Below are 21,919 nucleotides of genomic sequence, written 5' to 3'. Positions count from 1 at the left end.
TTAAATCAGTTTGACGGTCAGAAACAATTAGGTGTGACATAAAAGCAAAACTAGAATCAATCTGTAAGCGGGTAAATACATTTTGTAAGCACATCATGATTTATACAGAGATCCTCTGTACAAACTATCTTGCCACTGTAGCTATTTGAAAGCTAAACTATCAGTCTACAAGCACTAAGAAGTTTATTATGGTGTATTATTTATTACTTGAGAAAACAAATCCCCTTTACTTTAATCCCTTTTCCTTCTCACAATTAAAAAGACAAACAGCCTTTCGGATAGGTTTTTCTTTCCTTTATTACAAAACATGAGTCGGGCGAATCCAAAAAGCACAACACATTCACTTCTTTTCAGCTTTGGTCTTTGGGCTGAAGAAAGAAGACATTGGCTTCATGCCACTCTTGTCCACTTTAGCCAATGTTTTCTGAGCAGCTGTCATCTTCTTGGGTGGCTGGAAATACAAAAAACGAGACAAAACAAAAATAAAGTAACAGCATAACGCAATTATTTAGCCTGGGATCATGATAGTAGCCCCACTGCGCTACACACAAAGCTAAAAGACAGCAGTAAATAAGCGAATTTACACAACGGCTGGAGGTTCTGGAAAGAAATTAAACAGCTGACTGTTTGATTTAAAATGAAATAAATGAGGTCTGAATCTGCTGAGGATGTTTCCTAATACGCGTGCACTCACTTTCCGGGCAAAGTCTGCACTGTTGAATTTGGTGTAGTCTTCTCCAGCCTCCACCGGCTTGTCGGAAAGTTTCCGCTTCTGCCAAAGGAGGAAGTGAGAGGCGCTTTTCATGACAAGAAGCACAAAAAGACAGACTCCACCGCTGCCAGCTTCACCGACCACAAGCTGAAGTCCTCAAAACCGCAGGATTAAACCACACAAACAGTGACCGAGGGCGATCGGCTCATTAAAGAACGCAAAAACAGAAAAGGGTTGAAGACTCAAAGAAAGCGCACGGTGGTTTTAGTATCATGTAAGACAGAAGAGCTGAGAAAAAACTTCAATGAAACCAACATACCTTAGACGGAGGCTCTGTTTCCTTCGGACTTTTTAGCTCTGGTAACCTGTGGCATTTAGAAAGAGATGAGTTTTGTCTACAAAGTCACAAAAACACATGCAAATAAGATTTTTTTTTTTCATTCAATTTAACTTGCCCCAAGTGTTTAAGGAGAGCTTTGCTCAGTTCTTCACTGATGTACTCAGATATCAGACCGTGAGCGTAGCGAAGGTAGTCTTCTGTATCGAAAAGAAAAGAGATGACCGATCAAATTCTGATCGTTTATTTAAATAGTTTGTGATGTAAAGATAAAAATAAAAAAAGTTGAAGTCGCCATAAAATAATACAGCACTACTGCCATCTGCTGGTTGATATCAGCACCTGCAGCTAAAGTACATTTAGGTTTATGAATGTTTTCTTTTTTATCAGTGTATCAAAATTAGCATTTTACTAAGGCTGCCTTGCAAAGATATTCATATCCCTTGTATTTTTTCACACAGCAATCACAAACTTTAATCTCTTATACGAATTTTACGTAATAAATCAACATAAAGATCAATTACTTCAATAGAACTATCTAACTAGTTAAATTTAACTAGTTTAACTAGTTATATTAAACTAGTACCATTTAAAATAGTCAAATTGAGTTCTATTTAATTGAAAAACAATAAAGTAAACCCCAATCCAGTGAGAACCAGCAGAAACACTTGAAATTTGACAAAATGTTAGACGTGTAAAGCCAGCAGACATATCCCTGGATCTGCAGCAAAAGGTGGGAGATTTTGTAAAATATTTTGAAAACCACGTCTTCATTTTACATCCACTTCACATTAACACACCGCTTCCTCTCGCTTTATCCCATAAAATCCCAGCAAACTACTTGGAGTTTTGTGGCCGCAACGTGACAACTCGCACGAAATGTCGAAGGGCCTGAATACGTTTGCAAAGCGCGGCTAAAAAGGGAAATACAGCGATGCAGGTTTACCCTCCCGGTCGTCTGACTCAGACTTGACTCTGACATAAGTTGTGGATTTCACTCCTTCTCCCACACAGATATTTTTCTTCTTCAGGGCAACGATGGTTCTCTCCACCTACGGCACAAGTATTAAAACATCTTCACACTTCTCCACTTGCTTTTGTTTTCTCTTGCTGCTTCAACATCCTGCGCTGTGTTTACCTTTTTTTGTAACCAGTTCATGGTTCGTTCTTGACTGTAGCGATGAAACTTCAGGCCTCCGACCTCTGTAAACGGCACACAAGTCAAGTCCATTTGCGAGGGATTTTTAAAACGACACAAAAACAATCAAGTAACAAAAAGGTTGACTAAAAAGCCAGGGGAGAGAAGTGTCTCAGGAAAAACGAAAAAAATACAACAACAAACAAAACAAGCAGTGTTAGTGGCTGCAGGAGCAGTTTGTTTCATAGTTTAGAGCAGGGGTGTCAAACGTACGGCCCGCGGGCCGGAATCGGCCCGCCGAACGATTTAGTCCGGCCCGGTGCCAAAATGCATTATTATTATTCATGAAAAAACATATACTTCGTTTAATTGAAAATCTGCAGTTCCTATACTGTCCACGAGGGGCGCTGTGTTTTATTCAGAGCACACAACATGATGCAACAGCAGATGGCAGCACTGAGCTTCAGGTTCTGTAAACAAGTTCGATTCTATGCTTTACCAGCTTTTTATTTTGGCCCTGGCAACCTCATATTTCTCGTGCATGCTAACATACATACATGTTATGTATGCATGTTTTTCTATATGTATGCATTTTATGCATCAACAAATGCAAGTCATCAAATGTCTGTTTAAAACAGCTGACACTTAAGTTTTCAAATGTGGGAAGCCAGATAATTTGTTCAAATTGCTTCCCAGATGTTTAAAATTGATTTTAAACCTTTTCTTAATGTTTGTCTGTTGTATTTTGTGATGCAGGACAGTGTTTTTAAGTTCCAAAAACTGTGAATAAATGTTTTGCAACATTGTACAATCACTGAGGTCAGTTCTTATGCATAATGCACTTGAATAAATGCTTAACTGAGTAAAAGTGTTGTTGAAATTGCAGATACCTTTCTTAAAAACTGAGATTATTCATAATATATTTTGTAAAAGTGAAATTCGTTTAATATAAAAATCAACAAGTCCACTTTTATTGGTTCTATTTAATCTTGCAATGAGTTTACTTGTGTGGCCCCCTGCAGATCAGATTAAGCTGTATGCAGCCCCTAAACCAAAATGAGTTTGACACCCCTGGTTTAGAGGCTCTTACTACAACGGCCACTTTGTATCAGCTAAATGAGCAGCTGAAATAAAGGCTGTAACTTAAGATTGTCGCTCACTGCCTTCAAGGAAACGTCACCTTTTTCCTCTGCAATGTGGTGCAGGCTGGTCAGGGAGCGTGTGCATCTGAGCAGCCTGGAGCTCGCTGGAAACTCATCATCCTTAACAACTTGATCCACAGGCTGGAATTTCCCCTGAGCGGCAGAAAACAGAAATATCCCTTACCGTAGCTCAGTGGGGGAAATTCACATAGTCCCAACGGGTCAGACAAATCTCTGCTTCTGTTGTTTCTACATGCAAAATAATTCAACACCTTATGAGGTAACAAACATTTCATATGCGTGAAATTGTAGCAAAGTAGTGGACAAAATATAGAACATCAGACTGAGGGGGGAACGTTTGCGCAAAGGTTTCAGGATTTTCCCAGATTAATATTTAAAATTAAAAAACATCCCGAAAAAATGCCTGAACACGGCTCAACAGCTGAGTATGTCGCACAGGTATGTCAACAATTTAGAACACTGTGTAAACACTGTGCTATATTTTTCTCCCACACTTTTTCCTTCCACTTAACTTTCTTTGAATATGCTTGGATTCGGCACTGCGTGAACCACAAGATTCCTAAACTATGATCATTTGTGCGACTTACGGCACAGCCTTCTGACCCAGACTGAGAGCCCATTTAGGGGCTCAGAAACATTTGCAGATGTTTTGAGCTGAGCAACTAATTGATTTTTAATTTTTTTTACTTTTTCACAATGTTCAAATTTTCTGAGAAACTGTTTTTAAAGTTTTCATTATCTGCAAGGCACAATCATCAAGATTACAAACAACAAGGGCTGGAAATATTTCACTCCTCACGCGACGGATCTACAGAACGAAAGAGTTTCACTCTGAAATTAGTGACAGAAAAAAAATTGAGCTTTTCACAATATTCAAATCTTTCACGCTCAACCTGTATTTTATAAGTTTGTACAGTTGTACAAATTGTGGTTCTTTACCTCTTGGCCAGATTTAATCATATAGGGCAATATCAGATAAAGAGGGTCCATCTGTGTTACGAAGAGAAGTTTTCCATCTGATTATAAACAGAGACAAAACATGAACAATTATTGGATTAGACATGGATTTACACCAGAACAGAAAAAAAAAACAGGTTAAACGACAGCAAGACATCTTATTTAACTTTTTAGATGAACAGAGGAAACACATTGAAACTTTAAGATGTTAAATTCAACAATGGGAAACACTGATAGGAAATTGTGTCTTGCTTTTTGAGATCTTTTTGCCCGTGTAATGTTGTCAAGCAAGTTAAGTTTAGGTGAGTTCTTCATGCTACAATCACAACCCTGGATGTGGTTAATAAAAATAATTATTTAAAAGGGAAGGCAATAATATTTTCATATGGGGTGACATAGTTCAGAAAAGTTTTGGCTTCTTAATAAATAAAATCAAAATTTGAAACTACGTTCAGAAATTTTCTTGGTCTGATATGAAGATTTGCTTGCTGGTATGAAATGTGTGACAAAAGACGTAAAACAAAAGAAATGTGTAGACGGAGGAATAAGTTTCTTAGCGGTTTTGAACTTATAAAACACTTCGAGGTTTTTATAAGTGCTTGTGAGAACGGGCTCTTTCTAAATGGATGCTTTAAGTGTTTTAAGTCCAGTTAAACTTTTCTGTCGTTTCGCTGTTTTACTCTTTTTCAGTCGAACTCTGATGAAAGACAAGACGGTCAAACTCTGACGCTGACATGAAATGCGACACACCTCTCTGTACGGTCTGTCCAACGAACCAGGAGTGGAAGTCTTCCTCAAACGCCTTGACCTCGTACAGCTGCGCATCACCGGCACCGAGCAAATACAGAGACGCCTCTTCTGCAAGAACAGGGGACAATGAAGAACAGCGTTACTTTCACTTCTGCACCAGCAGTAAACAAACATAGAAAGAGTCGCCCTCAAACATTCTGGGAAATATGCAGGAACTCGGGAAGGTTTTTTTTTTTTTTTTTTTTTGTCGTAATAGAGTTTATGTTGTATCCATTTTTTTAAATCTGCATGTTCATCAACACTTGTAGTCACTGATCAAACAAATATTTTTGTGCTGCCTTAAAAAAAACAGATAATAAATATTATTCTGGGAACAGATTTGGGGGACATGGCAGAAAAAGTGTTCTCTGTCCTACCATCACAATCATAAACATGGGGTGTTTCCAAAACATCTCTAGGACTTTAGCTGGAACTACAAACTGTGGTCAAATGAGACAAACATTTAGCTTTCAGGCAACACAAATTCCAGGTGGGTGTCGTGCAAAACAAAGGATGTCAGAAAACACCCAATGCCCTCTGTTAAGCATCATGGGGGATCTGTGATGCTCTGGGCCTGTTTCATGCTACAGCCCACAGCATAGTCTAGTTTAACAAGGACGAGGAACTTTTAAATAAAAATCTGGACATCTCTTCCAGTGAACTAAAAACAAGTCTTCATTGGGTCTTTCTACTGCATAATAATCCAAACATAGAAATAGCTCACCATAAACCCAAGATACGAGAAAACCAGGTTAAAATTCACCAATCGTTTTTTTTACTGGCCAATTTTCCTTACCAGTTTTCTTACAGGTTCAACCTGATGATCCCAATTTTAACCCAGTTTGGTTTATTTTTACGACTATACAACATGACAGAGAAAAAATGTGCTGAAGGTTCTTTGACAAAGGAAGTAGTTTTAATCCGACAGAAATTGAGGAACTCAAGGATTATCACCATTACTGCACTAATCAGATTTTTATTCAACTCAAAACAAAGTGCACCAAAGTGCATAATGTTGGTTGATGCATTTACAGATTACAAGCAGTTCTTTGTTTTGATGTATTAACTGAACAGGGAGGAAGAAACAGATTCAATAATTATGAATTTACTTTAAGGTTATATGCACACCTTAAAAGAGATATATTAATTGAAAAAAATAATAATGATCTCATTAAATTTAGATGGCATGCATATATTTGTTTTTCTTGCTAATAGGGACTGAACCATCATTTTGAAGTTTACAAACCAGAAATAAATTAACCATTAGTGCAGACCAAGAGATCCGATTAACAGTGAAGACTTTAAAACCTGTAGAGGGATTCCTGAGCTTCACAAAATCTGGATCACAGTCTGGCTTCTGTGTTTCAGTTACTGAGTCTGTGGACAGAAAATAAAAACATTGTCACAACAGGCAAAGAACCAACAAGAGGATAAAATCGATAGATCGATAGAATTGACAACAGTACGTTCATAACGTAGCATTAGCCAGGAATTAGAGGATATTTTCCTCTTTAAATAAGCTTACAAGTATTTCATCTAGCTTAAAGACTAAGAATAGCACCACTACTTAGAGTCAGCTAAGCTATGCAGTAGACACAGCTATTAAGCTTTAATAACTATTAGTAGGTTTTGTTTAATGGCAAGTTAGCACTATTAGTTGTGTTATTTTCCTTTGCTAGTAGCCTACCTGCGGCGATAACAATCCAGCTGTCATTCTGTGTGTTTGGAGTGCGCTTCTTTTTAGCAGCCATGTTGTTTCTTTACACTTAGCGTAACTTTGCCTTTTCCCATCCTGGGGTAGCTAGTTTTTTTTTTTTTTTTTTTTTTTTTTTTTTTTTTTTTTTTGCCTGACAACATGAGCTCAGAAAAGGCGCCTTTCGGTGTGACCACTTCCTGCGTCGGTCACATACAAGTCAACACGGCGTTGATAGCGGCTCTGTTAAGTCGACTCTTTTCTTCTTTTATTTGAAAAAAATACTGTTGAATTTATAAAATGCTTTGGCTTTGGTGTGTCCTCAAAACCGAGAGCAAAAGTCGCAATTTCACACTTTTAATTTGACCTATTTACCTCTGCTTTTAAGCAGTGGTATGCGCCAATTTAAGGTCACACCACCGGGTGTTCCTTGTAACGCCACTAGAGGTCACCCAAGAGCCTTTATTAAAATTCAATTGTGCCAAACTGTTGGAGCGTTCTCTCTATACAGCTATGTATATATTTTTAAAATATATATGTATTCTTTGAACTAATCAGTTTTTATCGACTAGAGCTCAAGGTTTCTTCTCGGAGGTCTTTCAGATTTGGTGGCCATTTGTCCTTTGGCACACCGGCATTTAACAGATTGAGGGATCCATCTGTGCTTTAATGAGAGGAGGGCATCGTTCTTTCTCTCTCTCTTTCTCAGGATGTGACACTGTGCGTCCCAGTTGGTTTTCAGTGACTCATTTGTTTTTTTTGTTATTTTTTTCCTCCTGTACTGCTTATGTGCATGCCTGGAATAGGGTTATGTATGAAGCTTGGACTCAAACCTTTTGCATGACTGTGCTATCAATTTGTTGAACCTTTCTTTCATGACCACCTTTTATATATTTCAATGTATTTTCTCTTTAAAAATAGGTGCAGCACAGATGGATGAGTGTTTTAGGTGAAATATAGCGCCTTTGAACGTTTTCACATTGTGTCAACATTTTGACATTAGGATTATTAGGATTTTATGAAAATGAAAATAAAATTACGGTTTGACTTTCAAATTAATTTGCAAAAAAAAAAAGAATCTGAAAAGTTTCAGGCTCACTTTCGATTTGAGTTAAAAGTCTGTGTTGCTCTAGCAGTTTACATTTATTTATTATTACCCATTTTTCTTGGAAGAAATAGTTGACTGATTGTCACATATTTTCATGCCTGGACTTTGACTATACCAGATCCCAGTCATCCATCTAATCATCCAGTGTTAATTTTGAGCACACATTTTTATTAGCTTTAGTCATTTCAGTATTTAGATTAAAATATAATTCAGTTTTGGTATGCAGTAAAATATGAAGTAATAGAAAAATGCTCTATTTTTCAGAAAATACTTTTTTTTGTGCACCTAGGTAAAATCTTTTTTCAAGATTGGTGTTAAAGTTTTCTTTTGCAATACACAGAGGCGCAGATTTATTTTCCCTTGTAATAGCTTTAATTAGATTTGACTTTATGGTAACATTTTTAAAAGTCTAACTCATCCCATCTGACTTTATTTCAATATATCTCTTTCTTTTCATTCACGACCAGTCATGTCGCTGTAGTTCTAATCACACTTGATTAGTTTCTTACTTCTTTTTCATCTAATGAAAACTCATAAAACTTAATCTTTTCTTCAGCTATGACTAGCTTCATTGTCCCTTTGAAAGGAAAACCCTCACAACAACATGATGCCACCACCACATTGCTTCTTAATGTGTTTAGGGTGATGGGGAAATTTTTTTTTCTGCTACACATAACATTTTGCATATGCTAAAAAGGTTGGTCTTATCCAACCAGAGCACATTCTTCCACATTTGCCATGTTTCCCAGCTATGACTGAGTCGACTTCTTACAGCCGTGGTTCACTGTCCGCAGCAGCTAGATTTTGGGAGATATGTTGACAATTTATGTATGAAAGGATAATGTGAAAAAGTTCAAGGGATATTGATTCTTTTGTGAAGCACTGTTGCTCACCACGCCACATCTGTATCTGCGCGTGACTTCTTATAGTTTTGTTTCTCTGGCCGTCTTATTTTCTCGTCATTTCTCCTTTTCATGTCTTCACCACTTTGTCTCTTTTTTTTTCTCTGTCCGTGTTAGAACAGCCTTTCCTTCCAAGCCTACTTGCCTGAATTTGAGCAACACATGTTCTGCAGCCTTTGAACGCTGCCTCAGCTCCACCTACAAATCACTTAGATTTATGTCGCTGTAGTCTGTGGCAAAAAGAACGTGGGGTGAGATATTGTCTGTGAATTATTCGTTTTATGGGACCCCGGAGCCCCGTACACAAGAGTATGACCAGCTTAAACAGAACATTGCATGAAAGCTCTCTTTTATATCTTTTTTTGGACTGGGGTGGGATGCTGGGGGGCCTTATGTGTTTTTGATGGTCAGACAGAACAACAGCAGCCTTTTTTGGAGCAGTGGACCACAGACAGCCCCCAAGAGCCAAGCGCTCTGTCATCAGCACGCGAGAACAAAGTGGGTCTAAATTTAGGCCTGTGGCTTTGGACCCCCCATGCTGTGGACCTCTTGATCCTCCTCCAAACCTTGTTCCGCGATCCGTATCATTCTTGCTTCCAATAAAGAGAATTTCAACACAGTCCGAGACCACTCCATCCTCCTTCCCTTTCTCTTGTTTTTCTACTCCTTTTTTTAAAGTTTGCTGGGGTTTTTCTATTTTTTAAAAACATGGTGATTTCTCTAAACCTCTCTGGAGAGTTTCCTGTGACTATTCACACTCGGCTGAGCAGACTGAACATCCAAGGGTCCTGTCATTCACCGTGGCCTCATTTGTGGTGGTCCGATGCAGGGTGACTGGTTGCAGCTTGCACATCAACCCAGCCTGGAGCGCTCGTGCCCTCTGCGAGGGCTTTACGGCGGGTGTATTTTATGCTCCTTTTCATTTGGGTCGAGCGTTTTTGGACAAAAACTGGCATTTCTTATCTGACGTTGCTGCCGAGACATTGTGGGATAAAAATAGAAGTGCTACGTCACTTAGACGTCATTTACTCCGCACAGATGCATTCGGCGGCTATTCTTCTTAATCCTGATTTTTAAAGCCACATTTGTAATTTAGGACACATTAAGATCTCCTTTTTTATATATATGTCCAGACAGATGCTCTGACACAGTCACGCAGAGGGGATAAGAAAAGCAGATGTGGAGTGTTTCCCACTGCAGCAGAAGCATTTTGAGTCATCATCTGGGATTCCCTTCCTCTCACTTCCAAATATGGGTGGGATTGTGAGAAAGCAAGTGGAAGAATGTGAAAGAGCAGTGGAACCCCCCCACCCGCCAAAGTGATGTCAGACGGAGCAGTGAGCCTCACACTGCCTGGAAATTCACAGGAAGGAATGTCAGGAATTCCAGCAGCAATGCTTTTCACTCAGGCATGTTTGTAAAATCTCTGAAGCAGCAGCAGCACCACCACCGCACACACCTCCTGCTCTGTCCTCCACACACACACACACGTACACACACGTAGTCATGTAGCATGTTTCACCAATCCTCTCACTGGGGAGATATTTCTTCCCGTAAAGTCTTATTCCCCTCACTCACACTCCCACTTTGAAATGGTGAGTCCTTCTTCCCAGCATCGGGTGCTCTGTGCGAGGCCCCCCGGGTAAATGTGGTGTTTTCCCTCTCCCTGTGTGAGAACTGTGTGATTACATTAACCGTTTCCTGCTAGACAGATGCGTTTCGAAACAACACTTGTGAGAAAGCGGTAGATCAAGAATAAATTAAACTGATTCGTTCCAAAAACGATAGGAAAAACAAAGGAGGTCGTAGTAACTGCTAAATTGAAAATTTGTTCCAGTCTTTGTATTTCTGCTTAGAATCAAAATTAGATTTATTCACCAGATTTGAGACATTTAAAATATAAACATATATGAAAAAGGGAAAATAGAAACTAAAAATCAGTTTCTTTCAGGTAACTCTGTGTATGTACAGTGGAATACGAACGGTAGCAATCTGTGCTTCCTGGCTGCTAAGAGACAGCCTCGGGTAAGAAACTGTCTCTGTGACGGCTGGTTTGTACAAATAGCGACAACCTGAAGGTAAAAGGCTAAACGGCTTGTGTCCAGCATGTGTGGGGTCTGCAGAGATGTTAGCTGCAAGTCCTGAATGGAAGGAAAGTCAGTCCTGGTGATCTTCTCTGGGGACCTAATCATTTATTGCAGTTTTCACCTGTCCTGTTTTGCGGATTAGCCAAACCACACAGTGATGAAGTAACACAGGGCAGATTGAATGCAGCCAGTGTAGAAGCAGCATCTGTGGCAGGTTGCACTTCCTGAGGTCTCTGATCCAAATAGTGAGAACACGAGAAAGGTCCCAAAGGACACAAGAAAAGTTCGCATCTCTACAAACCTGAGTGGGTTTTGCTCCATTTGGTTCTGATCCACCTCCTTTCTGGTAACAGAAAGATCACCGTCCTGGTTCAGACCAAGGAGAAGAAGATTCTCACCCGCTGCTGCCGGGTTAGTCAGGAAGCTGGTAATCACTCGGGAGGCTAACCTCTGGGTTGATGGTCTTAAAGTCCTGAAACAGAAAGCCGGTGCAAGTCCCTGGGTGGTCGAGGTGGTGCAGGATGAGGTGTAGTTCTGAGCTGATTGCATCATTTGAGGCCAAACTGCAGGGGGTTTAGTGAGGGATCTGTAATGTCCTTCAAATGATTCAACCCCAGTCACTCATGACCACAGACATCAGGGCGACAGGCCTGCAGCTTCTTAACCTTGTGACGGTGTGTTTCTTGAATGCTGGTGGAGGGAACTGGTTAGATACAGTTGAAACTGTTATGTATGAAAATATTTATACTGTTTTTTTGTCACGCAGTCAAATATGAAATAAGACCAAACTTTTCTTGTTTTTGGTGAGTGAAGGTTGCCAAAATTATTTTCTAAATCCCATAAAAACAAAAGTTAGATAGTGAAACCAGGGATGTTCTGATATTGTCTAAAAGTTCACTCAGCAAGGAAGAAGCCATTACTCCAAAACCACAGAAACTGATTAGTTTGTAAATGCACTCAGGGACAAAACCATGTTTTAAACATGTCTTATGGTCTCCCATAGCCAGTAATGCATGTAAAACAGAGTGGCTTTATGTTTTATGTTGATGACATACAACTCATAATTCCCCTGGTTTTATCTGTAAAAAACTGGATATGTTTAGTGAAAAATGCAATTTTAATTGGAAGAGCCTGGGAAGTATTGACTTTTCAACATGTCTGACTAAAGTTTAACCACCTCAACAAGTCGTTAGTAGAAAAAAAAAAAAGGCGAAGTTAATATTTACAGAAATTTTGACTCTGGAAATTATGATAAAAAAGTAGTACAGAAAAGAAAAACATGGATTGCAACATGAATTTTCTTAAAATGTTAGTTTACAAATCTTGATCTCAAGTCTAAGATCTTTTCACCTAAACCAGAAGCTGGGCATGGTGCCAGAACCATGACAGTACAGATCCAAAGTAATGAGAAAGTTTGTCGATGACGTGAGCTGATCGGTCAGGAGGCTGCTGAGTCACATGGGGAACATTTTTAAATTGTGACTAAATGCTTACTACAAATCTGCAAAGGCGTAGTGTGTAAAACGTGGCTAAAACAACATTAGAGTCACTTAAAGATGACGTGTGAAACAAAGGAAATATTTCAAAAACAATGTCAATCACTGGCTTGTAACACCAAAAAAAAAACAAAAAAAAAGACTAAGAACACTAACATGTTATTTTATTCTACTACATATTTTTAAAATGGGAAGTATTTTTTTCTCCCATGGGGCATTGTGAAATGTCACAGCTGGAAATGAACAAGTGTATTAATATCTACTTTGTTCCATGGGGAGGTCATGCTGTTGTGCACTGCAGTTCATTGTCAGGGAAGCTAAAGTGAACTCAACCATCATTAAGTTAATTGTAAAAGTGTTGTCCTGCTGTGAGAAGTCAAATACATTTGCTGTGCAAAAGGTCTTTACAACCATCCCAAAATCACATCTCTGCATACAAGCACAGCTCCAAAAGTTAGAATAAAGTTCAATATTTGTTGTCACTGATTTTAGAAAGTGACGCTTTTATATTACATTGATTAAATATAGAGTAAAATATCTTCATTTCTGTCATGATCCGTGTTTCTGTGTATTTATTTTTAGGGTTTTCTGTGTTCAGTTTCCTTCGTTGATTGCTTCCCAGGTGTGTCTCATTCCTTGATTACCCTCCCTGTGTATTTAAGTCCACCTGTTGTCTTTGTCTCTTGTCGGATCGTTGTCGTACATCTAATGTCAGTTGTTTTCACGTGTCTGCTCGCCAGTGGAACTGTTGGGTCCTGGTTTGCGTCAGCTCTCGGTTTCAGTCCTGTCTATCAGTAGCTACCGGTATTAGCTGTGTGCTAACTCTCTGCCGCGCCGCCTGTGTTGGACTGTGCTTGAGCTCTCTTTATTAAATCATCATCATCATCATCTGGGTCTCAGCGTTCGTTCTCACCACCACCAACCACACCTCATGACAATTTCTTTAAATTCTGGTTATTGCACAGGTACTGAAAACCCTAAATGCTGTCTTCGTAGAATGTTACAAACCATTATTAAACAATATATGTTAAACAGAAATACTAGGCTCTAAAATGTGTATTTAATTCTATGCGCCTATTGATTGGTTTATGGGTTTTGCATTAATTACCGCATCAATGCGGCGTGCCATGGAGGCAACATGACGAGGCAGCTCGTCTCATCGGTCCACAGTTTGCTCAGTCTCTTTCTTATTGTTGAAACGTGAACTTTGACCTTAGCCGAGGCAACTGAAGTCTGCAATGCTTTCAGTCTTGCTCTGGGTTTATTTATGACCTACTGGAAGAGTCATTGATGCGCTCTTTGAGTAGTTTCGTCAGTGATTTGCTTCGTATGGATCCTTATCTTGACATTCCTTAAATGTGAACGTGTTGCTTCTTTTAATCTACTTCCTGTTGCTAGACAGGTTCTAGCAAAGTGATCTCCTGATTGAACAAGCGTGGTAGTAATTGAACTTTGCTCTCTCAAAAATACTCTTAATCACAGTAAATTTCTGATTTAACAAGGGGAGCTGTGCTTCGTTGCACTTTAAAGCTGGTCTCACTTTTAATTATTCTGATGTTTGAATGACAGAAGTCTGTCAGGAATGTTTTGAAAGGGAAGGAGTCACATGTTAACCATTCCTGCTACTGGTTTCACACCAGAGCACTAATTGCAGGTTATGAAAACACGCCAAGAAAATGAAATCTGGAGGGGCAAACGAGAGGAAGCAGAACGGGTGCAGCGTAGCAAACGTCATCACATACAAATTGATTTCTTTTTCTTTTTAAAACGTATCTACGCATGGGTTTTAATAAGCTATAAAATATTAGCCGTTTAGCCCTGAATAAGCCATAAAACAGTTTTTTTGTTAGCGCTTCAACAATTCATATATTATCCCTAGGCTTAAAACTGGTTGCTATAAATTTCACTATTAATCTAGAAGAAATTACAGACCAGGGATCATTTATGAAATTAAACCATATTTTCTGCCAGCCCCCAAATGAAACACAGTTGGATATAATGGCTCTTTTTAAGTTTCAACCTCAGGCAGACTTTCTCCTGTCCAACATCTCTGCCCGCCTCGATTCTCCCTTTGCTTTACCTCTTTTCACTTTATCCCGCCTCGTTGACGTCCCACAATACTTCATCCCCAACCCTAATTATTGTTTACCAGGATCCATCTTCCTCTCTCCCAGTCCTTCTCTGTTTCTTCATCCCTCCCAGTGCACAAGGGACCAGAGATGATGTGGTAATTACATCTGCCGACTGACTGGGCCGCCGCAGACGGCTCCGAGAGTTTCTGTGCTCAGTAGAAAAATTAGAGGCTGCGCTGCACAAGTTCAAGGCTGTAATTAGAAAACTAGAGTACTCAACAAATAAAAAGTGTTTATTTGTTCATTTATGAGACCCCAGAATTGCAGCACTCTGTCATTCTGCTTTCTAAAGTTGGGTCCTTGTCAGGGGGTACGGGTCTGAAACGCTCCCATCGGGGATCTGGAGGAAAAACATATCTGCAGGATTTTTCTGCAGCAACAAATTGCTGAGCATTTAAGAATCTGATGCTTTCACTGAAATATATATATTTTTTTATGTTTTCACTGTATTTATAGGATTCTCAGGAAAACAAATCCATTCAGTATCTTCAGAAAGAAGCTTTTTTCCCCCCCCACTTTACGCATTTCTTCAATTAGCCTTTAGCTTTTAATTTCTCATAAAGAGTGTACACATAAGACGAGGGCAATTGTTTCAATTTAAAAAAGTAAGTGTCTCTGGAACCCAATAAGCTGAAGTTTTAGCAGGGAGCTTCTCTAAAAATATTATCTGCAATTTGTTATTTTATGTGTTGCAAACAGCAGATTGTAGAAAAGTGAGTCAGTGATGTCAGCCTAAGTCTGTTTTAGGGGATTTTATCAGTGTAAAAGAATTCAGAATGATAATGTTTTTATTCATGAACTGCAGCATTTTATTAGCTATAAAAATACAGGTTAAGCCACACATTTACATATGCTATGTATAAAATGAACTCACTGTTACTAGGATTACCAAAATTATTACTTCAATTATTTCAGTAATTTCTAAGGCTTTGTCTCTGACAACATTTGAGATAAACAGATAAACATTTATAAATACCTCCCATGAGGTCGATGTGTCATCTGTGACAGAGATTAATGTGTTTTGGTGTGAAATGTCGGAATCAACTCAGAGAAGAAGCAAAAGGCTGAATGGCCACTCATATAGGAAGAAACAATTCCTGCAAAAGCACATAAACAGGCAGATTTTAGTCTCTGACATCAAACCGGAGTGCAGTTTTGAACAGAATGAAAGCAGTAAGTTCAGTTCATCACATTTTAGAACTACGACGAAGAGGGAGAATTGTTGCAGTGACATCACTTTTTTCGCTGTTCAAGTATTTTCTCCGATTAATAGTTTCTTCTGCAAATGTTTCTCTTGCAGGGCAATTAGAGAGCTGCTGAAAGTAAAAGGTTTCTACAAAGAATGTGTCTCCTAAAAAATTTGTAAATATGATCTGGTATGACAAAAAAAACAATCCATATCCATTCAGTGTCTTTAATCGTTTATCCTTGCAGGGACGTGCGGGAAACGGTGTGGCAGGGCACGGTGTGTCTCTGTGATGGACAGATTGCCAGTCCATCACAGAGACACACAGGGGAAACAACCATGAACACACACACACACGCACACGCACACACACACACACACACACACTTCACTCTATAGTCATGTTTGTGTACTGTGGAAGGAAGCCTACGCATGAACAGGGAGAACATTCAAACGTCACGCAGTACAAAAACCCCAGGAGGTGATTCAAACCCAACATCTTCTTCCTGCAAGGCAACAGCGCTACCAATGCTAAAGAAATCCCAAACCCTTGAATCAGTCGCCTTTTCGGCTCTGAACTGACCATCAGTTCACAGTTACAAATACCACTTATGAGATTAGATTGGCGGACCATAGTTTACTCTTTCCCGGAGTGTTTCCTGGATCATTTTTTCTGAAGTTTACTTACAGATTTACAGACGATCATAGAGTTGGGGAATTGATCTAGTCAGACATGAAAACCATCTGCAAGTAAGTTACAGTACTCTACAAACATGATACAAATCCATGTTTCTTCATTTTTAGCTTTTTTTTATCTGTTAAAAAAAAGGTTTAACCAACAGTTAAGTCTTTCTGAAAGTCAATTGCTAAGTTTCTAATCTGAATGTCTTTTAACGTCTTTCTTTTGAGTTTTGATGCTTTTTTCACCCATTGCCTTTTCATTCTTTGTATCTTTGCTGTGTGGGATGAAAACTGAACAAGTGGAGAATAAAGGAAAAAGTTTCACCCCTAAAAGACTCTTCACATCGTTCCAACAATTTCGATCACTTACATTTTTGATCTTCTGCGTTTTCTTCTTCCCAGAAACACATGAGCTTTAAGTATAAGTGCTGCCTGGGACCATGGTACCAGAGTGCAAAGTGATCTGCTTTCTGTAGACACAACAACGGCCTGGTCCCTTTTTTTAAGAAACCTTCTACTTTTAAGTGATTCACGTGTGAGAGTTATGCACTGACACTGACGAGCTGCTCATAATGACTGAAACGATCCAAAGAAAAACTTCCTGAAGAGGTATTACTCAAGAAGATGATTAAAAAGTCTGGCCTCTTGGAGGGAAGAGTTCAGAGAGAACAAAATAAGAATTGAGGGATGACTCAAAACTTTTGCCCACACATTCAGTCTTTGTGTTTGATGCTTTTTCTGTTTTTCTCAGTATACTTTCTTATAAGGGTGTGCGTCCCCATTCTGTCCCCATTAACTTCCTTTGTGATGACGGTGATTAAAAATAGCTACAATGTCTATGTTCAAAGGAGAACATGGTGATATTGCAGCGCAGGAAAATTATTTACCCAGCAGACTGGGGTTTTTGTTTTGTTTTATGTCTAATGCTAAGAAGCCTATCAAATGTATTCATTTTTCATGCTTATATTACATATGTAATATAAGCATGAGTAATATAATGCTTATATTTTTGCCTGCTTACAGATTTTGAGTGTTTTTATTAGTTGTCACGTTTAAATGTTTCAGATCGGCAAAATTTCAAAGATACCCAGAGGGAACACAAAATACAGTTTTTAAATGATGATTTCATTTAATAAAGGTGCAAAAAGCTACCCAAAAACAACTAGAACAGAATATTATATCAGACCAAAACAAGTTTCCAATTTGGAAATGTGGGCTTGAAGAAAAGTATGATCAATTCTTCTTAAAGATTTTTTTTTTTTAAGTATGTTTAAGCCAGCAAACAAGCGAGATTTTCTTAAGTTTGAAAGAAAAATATTTTGCAAGTGGAGCAAACCACAGCAGAATTGTGCAAAAGAAAATATTGCAACCATCTGTACCGTCCATGCTTGTTTTGCAGCTTCTTCGTCACATCCATATGTTTCTCTCTTGACAACATTTGCGTGATTTTACTTTGAGGGGATCCAGTTTCAGACATGAAACCGTCAAGAGGACCGAGGGTTCTACTACCTTCACTCCGAGAGTTTGAGACAGTTGACAACTCGCGCCATTAAAAGATTATCTGGATTTTTCTCAGGCACACTGTAAGAGCAAAGTCATCACGTTGAATCCACATGCATCTTTAGTGGTTAACATGCTTAGAGGAAGAAGAAAAAAAACACTTTCTGCTAAACCTCTTCATTTAGGAACTTACTTAGAGGGAGACAATCATTGCTTGTGCTCATCAGTTTTGTGGGAGACAATTTTGATTTTCAAACTTGAGATTCAAGGACATGGCAAGATTTTTTTCCGAGAAATTCCAAGACTCACATCTGTCGTTGTTTGGTTTGGTTTGATGCCTGTTTTTTTGTTTTGTTTTTTTTTTTGTTTTTTTTGGCACCAACTGTCCTCCCTATGGTCAAAAATGCAGGAGCACACAGGACACATCAAGATGTTTCACGCAGTCAGAGGGACATCGCAGCGCTGACAGGTGCCGGATGGCTGTGACGTGGGCATGTAGCCTTTAACTTACCTCAGAAGATGGATTTACCCCTGCTGCTTCATAAAATTACCAGTCTTTTAGTGAAATTGTTCCCCTGATGGATCTACACTTTTATGTCAAAACTGTCATTTTCCATGAAACTGGCGAGGCTCACACAGAACGACGTCATTTCTGAGGCACAGGAGTCAATAAACATGATGATATTTTACCCGCGATTGATCAGCCTTTTCATGAAACGTCAAACGTCAGCAAACGCTGCCATAAAAGAGAATAAATGCTCTTCGTGAATCATGGTCAAAAATGTCCAAATAATTACATGACGTCAGAAATCTTCCTATACGGTAAGTGCTTTCTTACCCAGACCGTTATCATCCAGTGTGAACAGGACAATAATAGTGAAACCGGACGCCTTTGTTTCTTAGCCGTTACTCTTGCGGACCGGACTCGGCCTCTCAGTCTTCATTTTGTCCTTGGCTTTTCAGAGATGACGGCCTTGGCGTGTAGAAAAAGCCAGACAGTGAATTTGGGGGGGGTGTGATGTCATCACTATGAGACACGGGTGTGATATCATAATCATGAGGTAATGGCAGGGAAGGGTGTGTAGGTTTATGACTTTGGCACACTCTCAGTTTACCGCCAGCCCACTGCAACGAGGTCCTAATGAGAATGGATGGCCCGCCTCAAGCCATCCATGTGTGCCTGTGTACGCGTTTGCGCGCACACGCGCGTGTGTGTTCACGCTTTGATAAATTGACGGATGTAGGCTAAATAATGTGCTTGGAAAAATCCTCGCCAAAAATGACCCATAGGTGCTCTTTATTTCTAAAACATGTGAGTCAAGAAACTGTGCGTGAATCTGAATCATTTTCCATTGACACATTCTGCCTCAGACAATACAAAAAGCACTCACCAGATGAGTAACCTTGGTCTGTTAGAATGAGCGCAGGTCGAGGCTATTTCCAAATATACTCTTTTGTGGTCTGAGCAAACATCACAATGTCTTACACATGGCTGCAGGGTGCTGAGTGTTTTGCCTTTTTCTTTTCGGCTACTGCCGTGAGGAACTTCCCTGGACAATCGTGGCAAGTTACCAGCACGGATGACACGCTTCATGTGTGGAGCATTAAACGCTTCATCTTGCGTCGACGTGCACGGAAAACTCACGTTAAACTGCTGGGAAGACTCTTTCAGCCAAATAATTCAATCGTTGCTTCATCTCATCTTGCAGATGTTTGTTCAACTTATTGAACATTTAAAGACAGAATCAAGGCTCAGTGCAGAACCACTTGAAGAGATTGTTAATCCTTGATAAAACCACGGATTGATTCCTAGCATCACGTTACTGGGTGTCTACATATTGGAGCCCTTGTTAAGTCGCCTTGTGTGAATTTCACAAAATCCAAGACAAATTCAAACAGATTTTTGTTGAAATTGAAGATGTGTGCTGTAGTGTGAGCTTGCTCTGAAAAGAGGGAGTTCAATTTATCTCACACTATATTTGATATTCTGTGTAATATTGTTTGTATATAAACTTCTGACTGACTGAAATCTTCAATTATAAAAAGAAGAGGAAGAAGACAATGTCTTGTTTTGGGAACTGACACATTGAGAAAACAATAGATACTCCATCAAGGCATCTTCCACATCTTCCAAACATATTAGTACTCAACTGCATGTAGTAACTTTACGTCTCACAGCTTCCTGTTGCTCAAAACTCTCATTTATGTGGTTTTTTTCCCCCCTTAATTCCAAGCTTTCTTAGAAACAGAACAATACAATCTGTAAATGACTCACTGATGACTATTACTAATCTAATGTCCATAGTTGAGAATGCTGGGCTCTTTTTTCAGGAAAAATGTCATTTTATGCTAATTAAATGGAGTTAATTACATTTTGTTCTTTTTAGCTGTAATTCAACTGTAATAACATATTTATTACATTATTTTATAAGTTGAGGAATTGATGTAAAAATCATGAAATAACTAAAAATAATTTTTAAACCAAAAACAGGAGTACCAAACTGAAAACCTTATCCTTTAACATGCTATGTTATGTAAAAAGGTTGAAATTATGACTGAAACAACATTTAGCGGATATTTAATGCTAACAGCGAAACCTTTTTTTTTTTTTTTCTTAGATGACAAATAAATTTTTTTTAAAAACAATCCAGTGCATTTTTTGGTTCAGTCTGCAGCTTATAAATGTGAAAATGTGGGTGAAAATCTCACTTGTTCATGACAAGAGCAGTGTAACAATCAGCACAAGCTGCTGCCAAGAAGCACATATTAAATTCTCACATTACATTACAGTACAGTCTGTACAAATATCAAATTCAGATCTCTGTCCAGAATCATAAGGCATTTCATTTCAATTTGCTTGGAAGCTCAGCATTGCCTTTGTGGCAGCACTTTAAAAAAAATAAAAAAAGAGAGATTAGTAACACATTTCTACTCTGTTATTTTTGACTTCCTAATTTGTGGCTAAATTTGACGCGGCTCAATCTTCAGCGGTGACCCGCTGTTTCATTGTCAATTACTGGGAGTAAAAAGTGAACGTGTGACCTCACCCAAGAGATCTCATGTGCCAAAGTCACCCTGCAGAAATGACATCATGGACAATGATGTCATCCCAGGATTCCAGACCCTCTCCCATTCCTGCTTAAATGCTTTTAGGCTTGGCTGCACACACACACACACACACACACACACACACAGACACACACAGACTGGCAAGTTAACATGCTTGCGCTCACACATTCATGCAGACCAGCAGGCATACACACACATTTGAGAGGCCTCACCCAAGACTGAGTCGTGATATAAACAAGACAAACACACAGCAGATGCGATAAGGATGTAATTTGGCCTCAGAACAAATAAAACAAATCTGCAGAACCACAAGTGGCTAATATTAGTCCTTGATGTTAGAAGACAGGCAGCAGATTCGTGCATTCAGTCCGAAGAAAACAAATGTTTTGTTTCTTTGAGCATAATCAAATTTTAGACCATTTGAAAACATCTAAATCTCCATTATTAATTTAATCTATATTTAATCTCCGGTATCTGATCACTCATACTGTTTGAACAAAGAACAAGTCTTAAAATATATTGTTGCATACCTTATTTTGCAGCAACGATAGCAGCAAATCTTTTGGGGTATTTCTCCAGCGGCGATAAACATCTGCATCGTGAAATCTGAATTCATTCTTATTTGCAAAGCTAGTGGTAGACACTGATTGGATGTGAACAGCTATTTGCAAGTCTTGCTACAGATTTTGTTTTAGATTTAGAGTCATTCTAACATTTGAATATAGTTTTCTCTCGTTCAATTGTAGCTCTTTCTGCAGCTTTTGGGTGGATTTAATTAGCAAGCAGCCTGAACTTGTAATGCACCTAAATGGCTCTCCCTCTTCTGCTATTAACTTTTTTTTTTTACCTTTCTTTATCATAAGTACTCCTACTTCAATTCTCCTTTCTTTTTTTTTTGCCTATCTGCTATGTCTTCTCAAACCCAGAGTTGGTAGGCTGCAGGTTTTATTCCTGCTAAAGGGGAGATTT

General features: G+C 38.9%; 1 protein-coding gene across 3 annotated transcripts; it reads right to left on the bottom strand.

Annotated features, from left to right (window-relative positions):
• Window positions 1–278: 278 nt before the first annotated feature.
• On the bottom strand, window positions 279–7,001 carry rnaseh2b (ribonuclease H2, subunit B). Of its 3 annotated transcripts, none has more exons than XM_015037085.1 (11): window positions 6,784–7,000; window positions 6,405–6,473; window positions 5,058–5,165; window positions 4,290–4,366; window positions 3,368–3,482; window positions 2,188–2,252; window positions 1,996–2,101; window positions 1,168–1,249; window positions 1,032–1,077; window positions 695–769; window positions 279–451 (listed from the first exon to the last, which is right to left on the bottom strand). In XM_015037085.1, the coding sequence occupies exons 1-11, from the start codon at window positions 6,845–6,847 to the stop codon at window positions 341–343; spliced, it is 918 nt and encodes a 305-aa protein (XP_014892571.1). In that variant the 5' UTR covers window positions 6,848–7,000; the 3' UTR covers window positions 279–340. The 3 variants fall into 3 exon arrangements, with proteins under 3 accessions (XP_014892571.1, XP_014892570.1, XP_014892572.1); XM_015037084.1 differs by having other exon boundaries at window positions 695–772; window positions 6,784–6,998; XM_015037086.1 differs by lacking the exon at window positions 695–769 and having other exon boundaries at window positions 6,784–7,001.
• Window positions 7,002–21,919: the final 14,918 nt, after the last annotated feature.

Source organism: Poecilia latipinna, unplaced genomic scaffold (assembly GCF_001443285.1).
Source record: "Poecilia latipinna isolate Pla-1442-1.1 unplaced genomic scaffold, P_latipinna-1.0 Scaffold392, whole genome shotgun sequence".
In the NCBI taxonomy this organism is placed as follows: domain Eukaryota; kingdom Metazoa; phylum Chordata; class Actinopteri; order Cyprinodontiformes; family Poeciliidae; genus Poecilia; species Poecilia latipinna.
This window is presented reverse-complemented; position numbering and strand designations above follow the sequence as displayed.

Coding starts and splice junctions, on each gene's coding strand:
- rnaseh2b (XM_015037084.1), bottom strand. CDS start 6,847: ATGGCTGCTAAAAAGAAGCGCACTCCAAACACACAGAATGACAGCTGG. Junction 3,483..4,289: donor TGATTAAATCTGGCCAAGAG/GTAAAGAACCAC, acceptor TCTGCCGCTCAG/GGGAAATTCCAGCCTGTGGA. Junction 773..1,031: donor AAACAGAGCCTCCGTCTAAG/GTATGTTGGTTT, acceptor CTCCTTTGGCAG/AAGCGGAAACTTTCCGACAA.